This window comes from Felis catus, chromosome B4, assembly GCF_018350175.1.
Source record: "Felis catus isolate Fca126 chromosome B4, F.catus_Fca126_mat1.0, whole genome shotgun sequence".
Classification (NCBI taxonomy): domain Eukaryota; kingdom Metazoa; phylum Chordata; class Mammalia; order Carnivora; family Felidae; genus Felis; species Felis catus.
Window position 1 is genome coordinate 124,863,275 of NC_058374.1, and position 21,203 is coordinate 124,884,477.

The following is a 21,203-nucleotide window of genomic DNA, read 5'->3' on the forward strand; positions in this document are numbered from 1 at the left end:
CGACGCGGGGCTCGAACTCACAAGCAGTGAGATCACGACCTGAGTCAAAGTCTGATGCTTAACGGACTGGGCCACCCAGGCGCCCCTGAACGTCTTTATTTCCAAGTTATTGTTACAAAGAGCTCCATTAGTTTTATACGGCATTGTACCTACGGGCTGCTTCTGATCTCAGTCAACAATTCACAACAGAGATTTTAAGACATTTCTAAGGGCTAGAATACGGTTTTACAGGGGTGAACCATCAATCAATGAAACAATTCACAATTACTCATTTGTTCAACTTCTCTCCGTTCATTCACTAAACATGGATTAATCATTAACTATGTGCCTGACTCCAAGTGAAGCACTGGAAATATAAAGAAAGAAAGGTGCTGTCCTTCCCTGAATGATCTCCAGAGTAGATTTTAAATAGAAAGAGAGTGAAGTCAGCTTTTAAACTACATCAATCAGTGTTTTCAGTGCCTGCTGTCATTTCTCCCATAATTTTTTGTGCCCTACGTTTTAGAATTTGGTTGTAATATAATGTTAAGTTGTTATGATAACAATAAGGGGGAGTTGCTCAACGAACAGTTTCAGCTTTGCAAGATGAAAAATTCTAGAGATCTTGTGCATAAACATGTAAATACAGGTAACACTTCTGAACTGTCCACTTAAAAATGGTTAAGATACTAAATTTTATGTTGCGTATGTTTTTTTTTAACCACAATATAAAAATAAAAGAACGAGGAGAAGGACAGCCCCATGGTGCGCTGTTGTCCGGATCGTTTGACTAAAATCAACTTTTGCCAGCTGTTTCATCCAGTGATGGGACCTCAGAAGCCCCAACCTTCCTTTTCCCACCACAGAAGTGGCCTCAGGGATCCGCCAGGTGTCGCCCTGGCCGCCGGCTGCCATAACCCCGCCCACCTCCTAGTTTCGTCCAATCGCGGCCTTGGCCCCGCCCCCTGCCCGAGCTTCTTTCCTGCATCCGGGTCTGGGTGGGCTGGCTCTCAAATCTAGCGAGGGGCATGGAGGTACGCGAGGAGCCCCAGTCTGGAGCTTCTCCCTCTTCACCCCGGGACTGCTCGGGGATCTCGGTGTCTAAGGAGCTGCTGACGGCGGGAAGCGGCGGCCGCGCAGGTGACGGGCGGGTGGCGTTGGCATGCAGTGCTCACGTGCGGCGGGGGGCGTATGAGCCGGGGGGACAGGCTGACGGCCCCCTGCCCGAGCCCGGCACCCCCGAAGGGACGCCCAGGGGTGGCCACAGGGCTTCTGCGTGACCGCCACGGCGCGGCTGGGGTTCGGAGGCCTCGGGGCGGCCACGCGGCCATGGGCCCAGCGAGGGTCTTTAGGTTCTGCGGAGTAGTGGGCCCCCACCCTGCGGAGCGGCGCAGCAGGACACGTCCCCTAAGGGGGAGGGCTTGAGGAGGGCCTTAGGTCGGCTGTCCCGGGTCCCAGCAGCTGGCTGGTGGGGGGAGCAGGTGACTATTATGGATTAACCCCCGCACCCCCACCCCTCTGTGTTCTCAGAACCACCCCTTAGTGCCTTGCCTCTGTCTCGTAGAGGGACACTTGGTTCCAGGAAAGCTACATAGGATTGCAGACACCGTAGTGGAGTTTAAAAGCATGGATTCGAATCCCAACTCCGCGTGTGATTAGCTGTGGAACTATAGGAAAGTTTACGTTCTGAACGCCCCAGTTTTCACATTTGGGAAATGGAGGTATTCTCAGTGAATATTAGCTTGAAGACATTCGGTGAGAACCCAGAGCATCCCAAAGTTATGATAAGGGCCAACGTTTATGTAGTGCTTACTGTGACCCAGGAATTAATTAACTTATTTAATCCTCACAAAAGCCTTGTGCAGAAGGTTCTGTTATCTCTATTATCTCTGTTATCTCTTTTATAAACGTGAGAAACTGAGTCACCGTGTATCATACAGATAAGTAACTTGCTGGAGATCTCGTGGCTGGAAAGTGGCAAAATTAGGATTTGAATGCAGTCAGTCTAGCCCCAGACTGATGGGATTCTTTATGCTAATCCCATTGTTAGACCTAAAGTAGCAATCAAAGAGTATTTGTTAAGCTCTGCTTTGGGGGTGAACAGGAGTTTTGTACTTAAGTGAAGAGGTTTTCCAGTTGCTGGAAACAGGGGGATCAAAGCCTTGAGTTTTGAAAAACTCAGGCCCTGTCCTCTGAACTCTGATGGGCTGAAGAGTTGTTTGATTTGGCAAGTAGTAGTGAGGGGGCCGAAAAAGTGTATGGGGGTGGTGGGGGGACAACAGAAGGTTTTCAGAGGGCTCATTTGTCTAGGTTGGATATTTTTTTTTAATTTTCCTTTAATGTTTATTTACTTTTGAGAGAGAGAGAGACAGCGCGTGAGTTGGGGAGGGCCAGAGAGAGGGAGACAGAATCCGAAGGAGGCTCCAGGCTGTGAGCTGTCAGCACAGAGCCCAACTCAGGGCTCAAACTCACGAACCGTGAGGTCATGACCTGAGCTGAAGTCAGATGTTTAACGGATTGAACCACTCAGGCGCCCCTAGGTTGGACATGTTTAATGAAGGTCCACTAACAAGGCAGGTGTGCTTTATAAATAAAGGAATGCTCCAAGAGGTTAAATAATTTGCCCAATATAACCACTTCTGGCTCCACTTAACTATTATTGTGTCTGTACTGCTTCCTCTGCCCCTTTGTTGCAGAAACTCATTTGTCACTGATGGATTTCTGATCCACACAGGTGCAGGTTAGTTTGCACTTAATGCTTAGCATCGGTGACACATACAGATGTATGAGACAGGCCTAGGGAAGGGCAGCTGGGTGTTTGTAAAGAGGTAAAATGTTGCAATGGAACTTGGAGGGCCTCTTTTTCTAAAAATGTCTTGGAGAATGTGGAACGTTTAAGACTTGAGAGTGGTCATGACAAGTTCGCTGACGGGCTTCTATTTCCTTATGCTCTAGTAAATTCAGTGTTGGTGTGCTTTCAGGTATATGGGACAGGTTACTCATCAACCCCAAGCCTAATTGCAGAAAAACTTCCACTCTTCAAACAGTTCGGATAGAGAGGAGTCCCTGTAAGTATCTTTCCCTCTCTTTCTTTTACCCCTTTCTCTCTCTAAAACTCTCTGTGATGTTAAATTTTGCCCATGTAAGCAGTAGAGGTCCACAGGGAACCCCAGCTATTGGACCCAAGCTCTTTGTCGTCGCCCTGGGACTGCTCAGCAAACGAGTTGCTCACAGTGTATTCATTCCATCTGTAGACTTGCATTTGAGTCTTTTTTATGTTTCTCATTTCTTTCCTTGTGATTAATTAATTAATTCCTTGTGATTTAATTGTGATTAAATCTGGAAGCCCTATTTTACAATTAAAGGCCATTTCTTTTTCCCCTTTCTAAAAAAACAATTTTTTAAATGTTTATTTATTTTTGAGAGACAGAGGGAGAGAGAGCATGAGCGGGGGAGGAGTAGAGAGAGAGAGAGAGGGAGACACAGAATCCAAATCAGGCTCCAGGCTCTGAGCTGTCAGCACAGAGCCCACTGTGGGCTGTGAGATCATGACCTGAGCTGAAGGCGGACACTCAACCGGCTGAGCCAGCCAGGCACTTCAATTCAAGGCCATTTCTTGACCTTTACCACCTTTTTCTTTTCATCTTCTGTACTCCAGACGTTTCAGTCATGTATTGTGTAGCTGTATCAGTGACTTAACAGGTTTTGAGAACTCATCATATGCACAGTTATGTGCTGGGCTTCTTTTGAAAGCTAACGACATTAGACATACCTTGCTTATTGATTCCCCTATACTTAGGATAATACAGTTATTACCCCTGTTTTACAGATGAGTAAATTGAGGTTTTGTTTATTTATTTATTTTGAGAGAGAGAGAATGCTCGCGTGCATGCGTGGGGAAGGGGCAAAGAGAGAGAGAGAGGGACAGAATATCCTAAGCAGGCTCCACGCTGTCGGAACAGAGGCTGACTCGGGGCTCCATCCCACGAACTGTGAGATCATGACCTGAAATGAAATCAAGAGTTGGACACGTAACCAGTTGAGCCACCCAGGCACTCCTAAATTGAGGTATTGAATGGTTAAATTTAAATTTTTTAGGACACTTGTGGCTGCAGATGACTAAACTCCAACTCCTGATTGCCTTAAGCCAAAAAATAAGTTATGTTGACCAATTTTATTGTGGGACAGGGAGCAGTGACTTCAGGTACCTCTGCACCCAGGTGCTCGCTGCCATCCGGGGTCTCCTGCTCTAACTCTTAGCTCTGCTTCCCTAGGTGTTGGCTAACTCTAGAACAGGCCCTTCCTCACCATGTGGCAAGTTGCCCAGTTTATCAGCAGCTCAACCACTCATTTACTGACTCAGAAAGAAGGGCTCTCTTTCTCCACAGTTCAGGCTGAAGTTCCAGGGTGATCTCTTATGGGCCTGGCTAGGTCACAATGTCACCGTCTATGGTATTGCACCAAAGCATGGTGACCAGTGTTGTGGAACATCTAGGCATGTATAGGGAAAGGCACAAGAGTGGCAAGGAATGACAGAGCTTAAAGGGAAGGTCAGGATCACGTTATCAGAAACAAGGGGAGCATGTTGGGTAGGTGGAGACAACCACTACTTAGTTAACATGCCCAAGGTAGTTCAGGTAGAAGGCGGAACTGGGACGCTGTGAATAACCTCGTCAGCCTGAATGCAAAGCCTCAGAGCCTGGCTCGTTTAACTGTTAAGTCATACTTTCTCCTTATTCAGTGACTATTGGTTGAATGCCAGCATTCTAGAAATGTGCAGTTCTGGGGATATATGAAAACACTAATAAACATTGAGAAATATTTGCTAACTTGTGTAGTCCTACTGCTTTAAGGATTCAGAAAAAGGTTAGAGGTTTTTAAAATGGAAGAAATTTGAGGTTTTTTTTTTTGGTTTTTTTTTTAAATTTTTTTTTTCAACATTTATTTATTTTTTTTTGGGACAGAGAGAGACAGAGCATGAACGGGGCAGGGGCAGAGAGAGAAGGAGACACAGAATCGGAAACAGGCTCCAGGCTCTGAGCCATCAGCCCAGAGCCCGACGCAGGGCTCGAACTCACAGACCGCGAGATCGTGACCTGGCTGAAGTCGGACACTTAACCGACTGCGCCACCCAGGCGCCCCGAGTTTTTTTTAAGTTATAACTATTGTCGCTGTGATTACTTTAAAAATAAATTTTTTTTAACATTTTATTTTTGAGAGACAGAGTGAGACAGAGCATGAGCAGGGGAGGGGCAGAGAGAAGGGGGAATCCTAGAATCCAATGCAGGCTCCAGGCTCCGAGCTGTCACCACAGAGCCTGATGCGGGGCTTGAACCCACAGACTAGGAGATTATAGCCTGAGCCGAAGTCGGACGCCCAACAGAGCCAACTGAGCCAGCCAGGTGCCCCTGATTACTTTTCAAGTCAGAAGTGTTTTATAGGAAATTCTGGATTTTAAAATTTGAAGTGTGGCCAAAGACTAACATAAATATTGATACACTCTATTTTCTCTCCTTAGTATTGGACCAAGTACAGACCTTTCTCCCACAGATGGCTCAGGCAAATGAAAAGCTAAGAAAAGAAATGGCAGCCGCACCCCCTGGGCATTTCAATATTGAAGATATTGATGGGAGTCTTGGAAAAGTTATACAAATGGTAGCTATGCTTTGTTTTCATTTCATCAAGTATGAAATTTACCGGTATGCCTCGTCATCTATAAAAGAGAGGACTTTTCCATTTTAACTCCAAGTGTTATCTTCCTTCTTGCAAAGTCAGCTCATACTTCCAGCACTGCGTGGGAACTCCGTCATTTTATGATTAGGGATCTTACAGACCAGTAAGCTTCCCTGGGTGGAGCTTAGAAATTTAGTAATAGAGAATCATAGGAGGGCTTTTAAGGTCAAATATTACATTTGTTATCTTGAAGCATTAATTTACTAAGTGTCCTAGTGGATTTTTTTTCCCATCCAAGGCCTGAAAGAAGTAATCATAGCCTGATTGATAGAAAATGCAAAAATGAATGTGTTTAATGCAATAACTGATTACCTAAGCCACATGCAAAATCCTCTCCATTTAGATTCACATCTTATTTCTGCCCCGGAGTTCCCTTTATAACACTTGTGTCTGGACAGAGCCGACACCGTTGTTGATGATAACATCCCGTTCGGCAGCAGCTCTGCTCAGCGCTGCTTCCAGAATATTTCCCAGAGCCAGCCACTCTGTGTGACGTCTGCTGCTGCCACCCTCGGTCCACGGAATCGTGGTCTCCCCCCTGGACTATTGCAGTGACTTCTCAACAGGCTCCCCTGCTTCTGCCCTTTCTTCCCTAGAATCTGTTCTCCACACTCTCTGTGGCTCACTTTCCCATCACGTTTCTGAGGAATTCAGAGTCCTTCCAGGGCCCGTGTGAGCGGCCTCCAGCTCTCCATCTGACTTCCCTCCCTCCCGGCCCCCTCTTGCCTGCGCTCCCGTTCACGCTTCTTGCTCCAGGCCTGTTCCCTCTGTGTGGAAGGCTCTTGCCCGCATTTCTGCAGCTTAACTCCCTTTACCTCTCATCAGTTGTCCCCTCAACAAGAGGCTTTTCCCGATGGCCCATGAGTGCCTTATCCTATCCTACTTTACTTTTGTTCATTTTCACTGCTCCACACTGTGCTTTACATGTAGGTGTTCGTTGTCTTTCTTTCCCAACTAGACCAGAGGTCAGCAGATAGTTTGTGTAAGGGACCAGCTAGTAAATACTTTTGCTTTGTGGACCGTACTGTCTCTTTGTGACTGCTCACTTCTGCCGCTTTAGCATGAAAGCAGCTGTAGACGATTATGTCACGAATAGGCAAATTTTATCAATGTTACTTACGGACACTGAAATTTGAATAGCATATAATTTTTGTGTTTTATGAAATATTATTTTTTAATTTTTTTTTCCCTACCACTGGGGGAAAAAAAAAACATTCTTAGCCCATGAGCTAAACAAAAACAGTTAGTGGGCTGGGTTTGGCCAACAGGCTATAACTTGCCAATCCCTGCTCAAAAACGTTAAGTTGCACAAAGGCAAGGATTTTGTTGCTGCTCTTGTGGAGTCTCTAGGACCTAGTGTGGTGCCTGGCTCATGTTAGTATTTGTTAATATTTGTGGTTTTTTGTTTTGTTGGGGGTTTAGGTTGTTGTTTTCTAGAGGGCACGCATGCGTGTGTGCATGAGCTGGGGAAGGTCAGGAGAGAGAGAGACTCTTAAGTAGGCTCCATGCCCCGTGCAGAGCCCAAGACGGGACTCGAGCCTATGACTATGAGGTCATGACCCGAGCCAAAATCAAGAGTGAGGCAGGCACTTAACTGACTGAGCCACCAGACACCTCTATTAATATTTGTTGAACGCCTATCGTTGAATGTGTTCAGGGTATATAGAATCGGGTTGTGGGAGGATTTTTTAGACTCGTAGTAAATGTAAATCATTATGGTGGACTGTGGCAACTGAAAGAAAAAAAGTGCCATATTGAACTAAAAATATTTCTTGTCCTTTGTGCTTCAGTATTTGGGCCAAAAGTTGGTTCTTCCCAGGGTTGTTATCACAACTTTAGGCAACTGCCCTGGAATAAATTTCTCACGTGGTGCTTTTGGCAGGATGTGGCCTTGTTTGAGATGAATCAGTCCGATTCAAAAGAAGAGGACGGTTCAGAAGAGAGTTCGCAAGACAGCTCAGAGGACAGCTCAGACTCTGAGGAAGACGACACCACCTCTTCTGAAGTCACCACAGACAACTTTAAACTTCCTCATTCAGAAGACGGAAAAGGCAAGATCGAGGTTTTGGACAGCCCTGCCAGTAAAAAAAGGAAAGAATAAAATAAATGACCTTGGGAGCAGGTGACATATGCCTGCTAATTCTGTGGAAAAAGAATGTGACTTGCTGGTTATTTTGCATTTCAGGTATCTGTGGTGCTTGTATGTGATATTAGATATTTTTTGTTTCTCAGAGAAACAGAAACTATCTTTTAAAGGCTGGAATAGTAGCATTTGGGGAATCTTCTAAGAGCAGACTGCATTTGATCTCATGCTAAAGAGATTCCCTTTAGAAAGCTTAGCTTTATGTATGGTGACAAGTGAATTTGCTGGCATTTTCTTTCTTCAGCAGACTTCGGAAATATCAAACTCATTTTAAAGTAAAAATACAAATCCTTTGTTTTTGTTTGAAATTTATTCTCTTGAATAACCCAATATAGGTTTTTTGGGATATTATAAAATCAGATTTATTTGTTACCATCACAGTGTGGGTTCAATAGGGGAGAATTTTTTTTTTTAAGAGAAAGAAATTTTTTATAAAGATAAGAATTATTTATATTCAGCTGCCCTCAGGCACATCTACTTTCATTAAAAAAAAACAAAAAACAAACAAAAAACAAAAACCACAAAAGTCCTTTGCAGTTTGAGCTGGGAATGTGGTGCTGTGTGGTTTCATCATTGTTGGTGACTCTGCAGCCTGAACTCAGTGCAGGTAGAATGTACTGGTTGGAAAAATTCATGATTTTTTGTTTTTCCTTTTTTTCCATAGGCAAATTTTTTTGTTTGAGCTATTAAAACTATTCTACACAGTTGCCCACAGTTTAAAACGTGTCAGATGTAGAAAATAGGGGCATCACAGAAAAAACAGGGTATGGGTCACAAAGAGCTATAAGCTATATATACAACTAGTTTTCCCCCTTTCAAAGGTCAAAATGATCCTATGATGGCATCGCCTTTCTGCCTCATCCTTGACCTTATTCAATTTCAGATCTCATGGGCCTGGCTTTGCTCAGGATATAGGCCTGAGAATTTAAAGGACTGTCTCCAAGTGGGCTAAGCTGATGGCATTTGTGCCCTAGAGTTTTAGGTCTCTCTTTTAACTTTTAACTATTTGTTCTTACTCCTCACATCATTGTCTTGTAAATACTCTGAAGATGATTCTCAAGGTTCTTCCTGGTATTTCCCATTGGAAATTGGAACCAACTCTTCTGGGCTGTGTCTCACTAAATGTATGAAGAGACGAACGGATCTGGAAATGAGACTCCTCAGCTAGAAAGGTTATTGTGCTATATTCTGTAGCACCAAACACAACAGTGACGGATTACTGGTGTAAATATTTAAAGATTGTCTCCTGCCGGCTAATATATTATGCTACATCGTGGAAAGAATTGCATTTGTCTGGTTCACTACTTAGCATGGTGCATGGTACAGAATAGGCATGAATAATGTTACCAAATCAGTGGATGGATGGGGGCATATGGGAAATTATAAGCCATGGAAGGCTGCTCCTGGCAGGGAGATATGAAGGTGTAACTTCACAGGAAATACAGCTTCACAACAGAAATATGCCGAGTGATCAGTGAGAGACCAGTCAGTCTAGAAATACATGCTAGTGTGTAGAATGTGAATATTCCCTCCTGCCATGGCTGTTTCGTGTATTACAGCGAGCCTCCCTATACAGTAAGGGAAGTCAACTAAACTCAGGTCCTCTGGACATTCTCATGACATAGTAGAAAAAACAAAACCATGAAAATTTAATTTATGGTAAAGATGTCATTTTAAGTGAGTGTAAACTGGGTGAATTATTTAGTGTACAATGTCAGAACCGGCTGTTTCACAAAAGGTTAGATCTTAGCCTCACACTGTGTACTAAGATAAATTATATGTGGATTAAAGATTTGAATAGAAATAAAATTATAAGGGTTCCATACTAAAATATGGGTGATTATTTAATAGTGAAATAGTTTTTATTTCTTTTTTCAGGAAGCAGGAGTCAAAACCTTTTTGTTTCTGTTTTGTTTTTTCTTAAGCAGAACGTCAAAGTCTGAAATCACAAAGGAAAAGAGCAGAAAACTCATCCACATAAATACTAAAAACCAGGAGGTAGTAAAGAAATTTTAAAGGCAAGGGGCAAATTGGGGAAAATATTTGCAATATAAGAAAGAGTGAGCATCAATCTATAAAGGGCTCTTACAAAATAGAAAAAGGACTAATACCTTAATAACAAAAAGGCCAAAGTACATAAAGAATTCACAGAACAAAAGAATGTTTGAAGCCACATATCAAAAAACAAAAAAACACAGAGAAACCAGGATTGTATTCTTCACTTACCAAATCAGCAGATGGGACAATAATAGGTAATAATACTTCCCGAGCCCTTTCTGTGTCACCCACTAGCGTGTTTCATACTCCAGTCACCACCACTCGAGTATATACAAAAACGTAATTGAGTTGCACGTTTAACATCCGTGCACTTGGCCTTATGCATGTTATCCCTTAATTAAAAAGCCGTTTTGTTTGTCAGCAGTTTGCCTTTCAGTCTATTGGAAAGTAAATCACTGTTGGGCTTTGGTTGGGCCGACCTGTGCTCTGTCTGCCAGAGGCTCGTGTGAGATGTGGCAGCCGTTCGGGCAGTGTTTCCATTGCTGCTAAGGCTGGTGAGATGGTCGCCCCATGCTTGGAATACCATCCCGCTGTGGCTCTGGACAGTTACAAATGTAAAAATCAGCTGTGATGGCCTTTGAAGCAGAAATTTCATTCTGAACGGATCTCCCACCTACTCTCACCATATTTTAATTGTCCATGAAATATGGTACTTCTAAGGAATGCCTGCCTTACAAAGTAACTCGTGTATTTATGGTTCCCGTATCCACTACTCTGGTAGGGAAAGACCGGAGAAGTTGGGTCTGATTTTCACTTGTATTTCCCTCAGTGCCTAGCATAGGGCCTTTCACTTGATTGAAATGTACAGTAAATGTTCACTAAACTACCCTTTTTCTCTTTCTGTAAGTAAAGTAATTCATCTATGCTTAAGATGAATAGCATCGGGGTTCTCGATCCAGAAGAAACAAGACAGGGTAAACAGGACTGGTGGATTTTCCAAAGAGTTTAATGCTGGAATTTTTGTGGTTGGCTCCCCCCACTGCCCGGTCGTGGGAAACCGTTGCCCGCGACTGGTTTGGGAATGAGCACGTGACACGGACCTGCCCAATGAGCAAAGCCGTGTTAGTAAACTTTTGGAAAAGAAAGGATTTCTCCTCCCGAAAAAGGAGGCACATAAAGAAGTGAGAGGACTGGGTATTTTAAGACTGGATAGGATTCCTGAGAGTCCTGTCTGGTGTCCACAAACTCTTGAGCCTGTACATCAAGCACTGCAAAGAGAAACAAAGGACGTCACGGACTCACTGCATTAAATAACTGCAGATGGAACTATCGCTAGGTTTTGTTTTGTGACACAGTTTCCTAATTGTGAAAAAACAAAAAAACAAAAAAAAAACACCACCACCACCTTAGGAGCTCATTCTGCTTAAGTCCACTTCACAGATGAGGAAAGTGACCCGGAGCTGCTACGTATCTTTCCTAAGGCCTCGTAGTAGGTAACCTTTAGAGCAGGTTGAGTTCAGCCTGTCACACCTGGCCACCGTGGGCCCCATAGTCATCTGCCACAAGCACAGACTCCAAAGCTATCCGGACCAGACCTCAGCCCGGCCACTTCCCTCACTTTCCCCATCTGCAACATGGGGGTGACTGTCCCCTTATGGGGTTTTGCTAAGAAATGAATGCGTTGATAACACAGCACGTGTTTAGAACAGTGCTCAGAAAATGTGAGGTATTATGATGCTATAGGAATAATGCACAGTGGTGGCAAGAATGTGGGGGAAACTGTTAGGAACTTATCCTAACCAACAGATTTGTTCATAAATTTCTGCGTGAGATTTATTGCAAATTTTAAAATAGCAAAAACCAACCATGTCCAACATGTGTCTAAATGTCCACCAATGGAGAACAAATGAATTAAAGCCACTCAACATGTGAAGAAGCATGTTTATTGACACAGAAAGATGAAAAAAAAAAAAGCAGGTAACAAAGTTATGTGCCGTATTATACTAATTCTGTAAAATATATTTTCATGGAAAAAGTCTGACACAGTCTCAATTATCCGTGGTTATTTCTGTGTGGGAAGTTTCTGGTTGAATCTTCCCTTCCCGTTTGATGTAATTTTACATAGTTAGGTATTATTTAATCATTTTAAAAATCCGCTTGGGTATCATTTGCATTAACAGTGATGATAATCACCCCCATCCACCACGTCTCATTTAGTCTCCTAATGGTCTCCTTTAGTCCAGGTCGCCCTCGACAGCTTTCACTTCCCTGGAGGGCAGGCATAGGGGATCCAGTCTGGTTTTGCAGCCTGTTTCTAGCCACTTCCACAACAGCTCTTGCGGACGGCGGCCAATGTTTGGTGTTTGCTGCCGTTCCCTCCGCAGGCCCTGATTCCGGCTTTGGCATGAAGAGCCATCCAGCTTGGTTAAGACCAGCAACTTCATTGCTTCGAGTACCTGTTCTACCAGTGAATAGCTGTGTGATTTGGGCAGGTTACTTAACCTCTTTCACTTGAAGGCAAATATTTGCTGAGCTCCTTCCTTCTATGTATTCGGCATTGCAGATGCAGCGTGGAACAAAAGAAGCACCTGTTTGTGAAGCTCACATTCTAAGGGGGAGAGATTGATGGTAAATAAATGCATGCCAGGCTGTGATAAGTGCTATGAAAAGAAGGCAGGATGAGAATAGTGACAGGGCAGATGAGGTATGAGTGTGAGGACGGACACATGTGCTAGAAGATCCATCTCTAGTGAGATGGGATTGGAGGTGAGACATGAAGTGAGGCAGTCAGCCAGGAGGTTGTACGTCGGCAAAGAGAGTTGCAGGAAAAGGCAGTCGTGTGCCGGCCCCGGCTTCCGCTTGCTCTGACTGCACGCATCTCTGTAGCTTGAAATCAGCTTTGATGAGAGCATTTATACACAGAAGTTGGCCAATGCTCCAAGAATTTCCCCGGAGGACCGTTGGGTAAATATGTGCCAGCACACCACCGGGAAGAGGAACGGTAAGTGCAAGGGCCCTGGGGCAAGAGTTTGATTCGCTTCAGGAACGAACGTCAAGGCAGCTGGGGTGACTAGACAGAACAGGAGGAAAATTCGTAGGAGATGAAGTCAGAGGTGGCAAGGAGCAAGATCGATAGGACTTTGCAGGCCCCAGTGAGTACACTGGACTTGATTCTATTCGAATCGCAAGGTTTGGGCAGAGGAGGGACAGCATCTGGTTTAGACTTTGAGCAGAGTTACACAAGGAGGCATGAGGAAGACCAGCTGCGGGACCTGAGCAGTCACCAGCATCCGCGAAGAGGACGGCTCGGTAGCCGTGGAGCCAGTAAGAAGAGAACCTCGACGGACTCATTTTTCTCAGACGTGAAGATTAAATCAGATAGCATTTACAAAGTGCTTAGCGCCGCGTGTGGCCCACAGGAGGCCCTCCATAAATCACAGCTGCAGTTTCCGTGGCCGAAAGTAAAGGCCAATCCTGGGGGTGGGGAAGGGGTGCTCATACCTAGCTAGGGTGGCAGATGGTTTCAGCACCAAGGGTAAGCACTGTGTTCCTCACAAGGGAGAGCACAGCGGAGAGACCCTTAAACCGAGCTGGGGGTAGGAAGGCGCAGAGGGTGCGTGAGCAAAGGGGACTGCTTTAGCAAAGGCGTGTGGAAGAGGATTAGAAGGGCCTAGAGTGTCCACACCTCCCCACGCAGGTGACAGATCACAGCTTTATCCTTCAGTTTAGCCAAATCATGATCTGAAAGAAGAGTGATGATCTTCTTAAAAAGGTTTTTTGGGGGGGCGCCTGGGTGGCTCAGTCGGTTGAGTGTCCGACTTCGGCTCAGGTCATGATCTCGCGGTCTGTGACTTTGAGTCCTGCGTCAGGCTCTGTGCTGACAGCTCGGAGCCTGGAGCCTGCTTTGGATTCTGTGTCTCCCTCTCTGCCCCTCCCCCGCTCATGCTCTGTCTCTCTCTCTCTCTCTCTCTCTGTCAAAAATAAATCAACGTTAAAAAAATTTTTTAAGTTTTTTTTTAAGTAATCTCTATGCCCAACATGGGGCTCGAACTCACAAGACCCTGAGATCAAGAGCCACACCCTCTACCTACAGAGCCAGCCAGGGGTCCAGAAGAGTGATAATCTATTCCCTGTGTTAATGAAATCGCCTGGTAGGCTGTGGGTCATTCTGTTCCAGTTCGAATTCACTGGAATTCCATGCAGGCTTTGATTCTGATCAGCAGTCAGATATCAAAACAAGCCGGTAGGAACTTTAGCACTCGCTGTGGCAGAAGGCTTTGCACATCTCTCCAAGCAGGGGCTGGAGGAGATCTGCGCATCCCTTGAAGATATTTGCAGGGGTGTGCGTGGGAATTTGGGCGGTAGAAGTAGGACAGAGGGGCTCCACAGCTTTTTATCAGATTCTCAAAGAGGTGTGTGGCCCAAAGAAGATTACAAACACTGCTACTGAGATTAATAAGGAGAAACGTCAGTCCAGAAGAAACAGTCCAAAAGTCCAGGATTTTGTTTGCCATTTTTTCTGTTATTAAAATATTTGATAAAGTGATATTTTAGTTCATGTGAAGTCTGTTAAAACACTGCATTTAAAGGTAGTTCCTCTGTGGGCACCTGCGTGGCTCAGCCGGTTAAGTGTCTGACTTCGGCTCAGGTCGTGATCTCACAGTTTGTGGGTTTGAGTCCCACAGTGGGCTCTGGGCTGACAGCTCAGAGCCTGGAGCCCCTCCCCGACTCACTCTCTCTCTCTCTTTTTTAAAAAAAAATTTTTTTTCAACGTTTATTTATTTTTTTTGGGACAGAGAGAGACAGAGCATGAATGGGGGAGGGGCAAAGAGAGAGGGAGACACAGAACCGGAAACAGGCTCCAGGCTCTGAGCCATCAGCCCAGAGCCCGACGCGGGGCTCGAACTCATGGACCGCGAGATCGTGACCTGGCTGAAGTCGGACGCTTAACCGACTACGCCACCCAGGCGCCCCTCTCTCTCTCTTAAAAATAAACCTTAAAACATTTTTTTAAGTGGTTCCTTTCTAATAGGGTATTATGTTAAGTGAAATAAGTCAGTCAGAGAAAGACAAATATATGATTTCACTCATATGTGGAATTTAAAAAACACAACAGATGAACATAAGGGAAGGAAAAATAAGATAAAAACAGAGAGGGAGGCAAACCATGAGAGACTCTTAAATACAGAGAAGAATCTGAGGGCTCCTGGAGGGGACATGGGTGGGGGGTGCTAAATGGGTGATGGGCATTAAGGAGGGCACTTTTGGGATGAGCACTGGGTGTCATATGTAAGAGATGAATCACCGGGTTCTACTCCTGAAACCAAGACTACACTGTATGTTAACTAACTTGAATTTAAATAATACTTTTTTAAAAAGTGGTTCCTTTCTAATAAGGCTTTTGTCATTTTATTCAAATATGAACTGTCAGTTTAGACTCAGAATATTCCTACCGATTTAGAGTTTCACCTGTGTCAAGCTCTGATGGTAAATGAGCTATTGTATAATAAAACGCGCTTATAGGCAAAATATGCCTATAAGCAGGATCACTCCTGGTATTCTTCCCTTTGGATGTTTTCTGTCTCAGATTTGGTTTGTTGATTGGTTCCCTACATTCCCTTTATGTTAAGCTGCTGACTCTCCAAAGTACCAAGTATTAACTAAGGGCTCCTTCGAATCCAGAGACAGGAATGTTCACTGAAATTTTATAAAAGGAGGAGTAATAGAAGTTAATTTCTCCAACCATCTTCCAGCGACACTGTGATTCAGGAACTCACCTTCCAGTCGCATGTGGATGGTGATAATTTGCTCACCGAATATTTTTGTCTGACAACGGTCAATCTAGTGAGTCCTGCATGGATTATAATTCCCATTTCTCAGGCACCGACCATGGTCCAAACACCTTGTCGGGTGCGTTCTGCATCATATCATTCTATTGGCTCCTTCCAGCACCTAATGAGATAGAGACCTTATCCCCATTTTATAGACACCAAGGCTCTGAGATATTAGGTTACGAACTTGCCCGAGATCACACAGTCAGGGATCACACGGAAGATCCGGTAGGTAGAGAAACGGAAAACGAGATGTCCTAGGAAGAACGAATGAGCTGCAGAAAGAAAGACAGCCCTTTTCCTCGGACCATTGCCGGTTTTCATTGCAGGGCGTTTTTCCGGTGCTGCTACATCAAGCACTGGGTCAGAACAGTGGCGTACAGGAATCAGTGACTCCTGAAAGGGGTGGTAGGAAAATTAATTCATCTGGTTAGTTTATCTCAATATATTTTTAAAATAGTGATGGGGGGACAAAGTTAACTTCTCTTGAGAACCATGAACAAAGCACAGTGCAAGGTACTTATATTATTGCGTTGACTCCTCAAAATAAGGCTCCTGAGGAAGGCATTACTAGCATTACTATCTATCCCCGTTTGACAGATAAGGAAACTGAGGCTCAGAGAAGTTGTGTAGGTTTCCTCAAGTCACATGGCAGGATGGTATTATATGGACCAAGATCCGCCTCCAAAGGCTACTATAGTCTATGTCATGCTGCAAAATTCACTTTTTAAAAGCTATTTATTAGAATTTAAGCTGTTTGGAGCCAGAGATAATGTCATTAAATTCTGTCTACTGGTCACAACATTACATAGTACCCCATTCCTAGAAGAACTGTTTGTGGGTTCGTTACCCATCACAGTGGGTTGAAAAATAGAACATCAAAAGGCACAAAGATGTATCTTATTTCCAAATATGAAAAAAAAATTCATTTCACATTCCTCATAGGATATACTGTTCCATGAGAGCAAAATTATAGAAAACCTTTTTAACAGCCCCATAGGTATAGTTTGGAGGCTAAAATCTGCACATTATTATGCAAAGTTTCCCCCAAAATGCACCTCGTGTAGTACAACTGGCTGATACTGGCTTTTTTCAAGATGAACAATGGCTAGATTAGTTGGGGAGAAAAAGCAGCTTGGCGGTCTATAAATACATGTGAGATACAACATAGTCAAAACCCAACAACTGCAAATCATTTGAAAGTATAAAAGGTGCAGTAGAAAACACTCAGGCACGGGTGTAAATGCTTAGACGTGTGGTCTGACCCCCTTGGCGGTCCACGTGTGGATTTTTCAACTCGCGGCTCCTCCTTCAGCACATCCAGGCTCCTCAAGTGTGTCGAGAGAGTTGAGGAGTGAGGCTGTCTGCAGGGGGTTCCCGACGACAGCTCTCTCTAGTATTCCAGCGTCACAGTCTTGGTTTTGAGGTATTCGTTTAGAGCTTCCTCACCTAGGGAAGAGACAAGCAGTTCCTGGAGCATTGTTCGTAAGTGGATGTGATGTCACCAGAATTGTGGGCACAGGTGTAGGTGCATCGATCACCGAGCAGCTAGAATGTGGCCGGAGCCAGGTCTTATCAAACTGTAAAGTGCATGTGAGTCACCTGGAGACCTTGTGAAACGGCAGTGCAAGCCCTGAGATTATGCATTCCTAACCATCACCTGATGGTGCAGATGCTCGTGTCCACGGACCACACCTTGAGGAGTAGGGGCTTAGCCCACCTATCAGGTCTACTGAGGAACAGTGTTGGCTTGGTCGGTCTCCACCACAGACCTTCCTCCCTTATTTCCCTGCCTGATGACAAACTCTTCATCTCCATCCTTTGCCCATTTAGGCTGAGCAGAAGCGGCCAACATACGTCCTTCGGATTATATTAAACGAAGCAGAACTGAGCGGAAGAAAGGAAGTTTGAGACCCTTTGGTGTAATCTTATTTTAAAGATAAGGATGATGCAGTTTTCCTGGTTTACATTGTACAGAGAAGAGCATATCCAGGCAAAAAAACAAACAAACAAATAGGTTTGCTTTCTGTTTCTATCCCGTGTTGAGCTAGTACAGTTGTCGATTTCTACGGCAGTGAAAGGGCATGAATACCGCAGTGTAACTAATGAGTATATGATCCTGGAAGTTGAGCTAAAACAAGGCTTCTTAACCTTACTGTAGAATTACCTTGGTGAGGTTTTAAAACTCCTGATTACAGGTCCCACCCCAGACCAATTAAATCAGCATCTTTGTATTTTTTAAAGCTCCCAGGTGACTCTAATCCAATGTACAGCTAGGGCTGGGAACCCCCGGGCTTAGGGAGTTTAAAACTGGGAGAGAAAGAAACTATTTAGGCAAATTCTATTGTTTTATAATAAACACTCTTTATCTTCAATTCAATGGGATTTAGAAGGAGAGACCCCTTTTTTGCTGCAAATACATTATCAAAAGTCGCCAGGAAAGAGAAGATGTAAAAATACCCCCCCAAATTAACCAAATTTATGTTAGGGGACTATAATTTCAGTAAGCCATGAACATTTCAGCTTTTGAAACAACATGCCAGACTGGCTGCGGGGAGTAAGAACATGGGCTCCGCAGCCAGACTGCCTGGCTTGGAATTCTCTTTCCAGCAGTGGCTGGCTACATAACTCTGGGCAAGTTCCCCAACCTCTCTGAGCCCCAGTTTCTCCATTTATAGAATAAAGATAATAATAGCACTTACCTCCCAGGGCTATTGTGAGGCTCGCTTGTGCTACTACAGGCAAAGTAGTTAGCACGAGATGGTCCATACGTAGGTAGTGTTCAAAGGAAGCTATTACTTGAAATGTGATAGTGTCATTGCCCCCAAAAAATGATCTTTCGGACTTTTTGCAACTCTAAACATAAGTTCCCAGACCCCCAGAAAACCCTGCCAATTGCAGTATTGATTCTGAAAGACCGCCAAGCAGCTTACAGACAAGATTTATTCTTGGAGCTAGCTGATTACTGCCCTCCACTCATTTTTCTGTCTTGATTCCACTTCGTCCCACAAAAGCTAAACCAAGTTCATGATGAATGTCAGGTCAAAAGCCAAACATATTTTAGCTAAAAGATAGTTTCTTTTCAACATTAATCTTCTTTTAAAAACGCCTTTCCACACATGCGGTTTGCGTGCTTTTGTGTAGGTATGTTAAATAAAAACGTTTCGCATTAAAAAACAAATAGCGCCCATAAAAACCCAGGGACAGCTGCCATATAGGAAATGTCCTTCAAAGCAATACACAAGGGTTGCACGAAACATAAAGCAGACTTCTCTGCGACAGTAGAACATGCAGTAGAAGAGCGGAGCATACCTAAGTCTTTCCCAAAGCCAGATTGTTTAACCCCACCGAAAGGGGCGGCCACGTCCGTCTTGTTGTAGGTGTTAACAAAAACAGTTCCCGCTTCTAGTTTCTCGCTCACGTACATGGCTTTATTTATGTCTCTTGTAAAAACCCCTGAGGCCAAACCGTACTCTGTGTTATTTGCTCGCTGCAACACTCCATTGATGTCCCTGCAAGATGTTTGCAGGAAGACAACATATCACTGAATGCAAAGCAAAACACTCTCATGTCATGTTCTATTCCTCCCCCCCCCCCCCCCCCCGCCATGCTAGAAACGGAAAAACGTTACTGCCAACTGGCTTGAATTTTTATAAATGAAATAGTTCAGGCTTACACCAAAAGAAACTCCCAACAAGATGTTAGAACTCTAGCATTATATATCTCATGTATATATCATGCAACACCTTTTAAAATCTAATCTGAAGTCATCTTTTCCATTTTCTTCTTGGTTCTCCTTCACGACCTCTCACTTCCTCCCCTGTCCCTGGAGTCCTACTTCTGGATATATTCTCAGAGCACCCCCGCTGTTTCCCTCCATCTCTCCAGATTTTGCATACAGCTCAAGGCTCATTCTGTGCCTCGCCCTGAAGCCTTCCCAGCTCCCACCAGTGCTACTGTGGAGGCAGTAGGGTGTAGTGGCTCAGCGAGTGGCCTCTTGACCTTGGCAAATGACTTCATCTCTGCATGCCTTTGTTAATTGCAAAACACTGCAAGAATAATAAAAGGACATTTCTTGTTGTCTCAAGGATTAAATGAGCTAATAGTGCCTGGAACACAGTACATGCTCAATAAAAGCCAGCCATAATCAGGGAACATGTATTCCTCCAAACTCAACATTTTGATTTAACTCTTTCTGTATCTCTGGTTCACCTCCCGGCTACACTTGGCGGCTCCTTGAGGGCAGGAATGACATTTTATTCTTCTTTATACCATGGTGTTAGATCATCAAATGAGAGTGAATTCAATTAATAAAATTCCATTAAAGGAGAGCAAAATTACTCCTTAAATCATGATTCCCCTGCCTTTGGACTCAGTGTGTGTGCACTCCCAAGAGAGTGGAGCCTGACCCTGCTCATCTCTTAGTTGGGTCCAGTTCCAACGTGTCTGTCACAGTATGAGTGTCTCATCCTAATGCTTAAAACTGCATGATTTTCTACAGCACGGCCAGTAAGTGCAACCGAAGGATTTCATCTGGCAAAGAAAGAGGATCTGTCCCCAGATTGGAGGAAAAATTAATCGTGCTCAAGATTAAGAGACAGCACGTGCTTCAGTGTGGTGGCTTCTGAAGAGATTTTCAAAGGTAATCTCGGCTACATACAATTTTAAACTCGCACAAGAAATTTGGAGCTGAACCTAGAGTGAACTGAGGCTCTGCTAAAACTCTCAGACTTTTTGATGCATTGCACGTGGTAGGGACCCAAATATGTATTGACCAGCCTAAGGCAGAAAGATGGCTTTATGCCATTATTTGTTGAGGACTATCGAGATGACACGGCTTCATAAGACACCTTGGCCTATTTCTAGGATAATAACAAGCATACCAGTGGCAACAGCACAATAGCAAACATATCTTATTTAATTTTTAGAATGACACAAAAGGATAGATGCTATTAATAACATCACGAAGAAACCAAGGCTCAGAGTAAGTAACTGGCCCAAGCCCATAGACGAGGTCAGGTGCAGAGGCAGGCTGCAGACTCCACCCACTGTGGCTGCCTTTGGCCCTCTGTGGTTGATTGCCCACGTCCTTGTCTGTCTCCCTCATCAGCTGGTAAGCATCTCAAGGAACTGTGACCTATCCGGTTTATATCCTGCAAATCTGGCTTCTAAAATCTGCATGTTTAACACAAAGACTATCCTATGGGAGGAACTTATGAGGAAAAGAAGGTTAATAGGGCATTCTTGACTCCCTGTGTCAAAAGGTTGCTCACTATAGCTTAGCGTCCCCAAATATGTCTTACAATATGTCTATCGAAGATCAAGAGCGGCGGCTGGGTGGCTCCCTCAGTTAAGAGCCTGGCTCTTGATTTTGGCTCAGGTCATGATCTCAGGGTGGTGGGGCTGAGCCCTGCAATCGGGCTCTGCCCTGAGTGAAGAGCCTGCTTAAGATTCTCTCTCCTTCCTCCTCTCTCTGCCCCTCCCCCAATCGCTCTCTCTAATAATAATAATAATAAATA

The 21,203-nt window shown here is 44.3% G+C and overlaps 2 protein-coding genes across 2 annotated transcripts in view; one reads left to right on the forward strand and one right to left on the reverse strand.

Annotated features, from left to right (window-relative positions):
* Window positions 1-950: 950 nt before the first annotated feature.
* On the forward strand, window positions 951-9,686 carry CB4H12orf45 (chromosome B4 C12orf45 homolog). Its single transcript, XM_003989198.5, has 4 exons — window positions 951-1,119; window positions 2,961-3,047; window positions 5,498-5,634; window positions 7,595-9,686. Exons 1-4 carry the CDS (start codon window positions 1,008-1,010, stop codon window positions 7,811-7,813), a joined length of 555 nt encoding a protein of 184 aa, XP_003989247.2. The 5' UTR covers window positions 951-1,007; the 3' UTR covers window positions 7,814-9,686.
* A 6,717-nt stretch (window positions 9,687-16,403) lies between these two features.
* The window catches only part of ALDH1L2 (aldehyde dehydrogenase 1 family member L2), a 67,266-nt gene continuing 62,466 nt past the window's right edge, over window positions 16,404-21,203 (reverse strand). The window contains exons 22-23 of the mRNA XM_023257389.2: window positions 18,997-19,196; window positions 16,404-17,133 (exon numbers count right to left, since the gene is read on the reverse strand). Of these exons, the coding sequence (XP_023113157.2) occupies window positions 17,078-17,133; window positions 18,997-19,196 (256 nt within the window). The 3' untranslated portion in view covers window positions 16,404-17,077. The remainder of the gene's footprint in view (window positions 17,134-18,996; window positions 19,197-21,203) is intronic.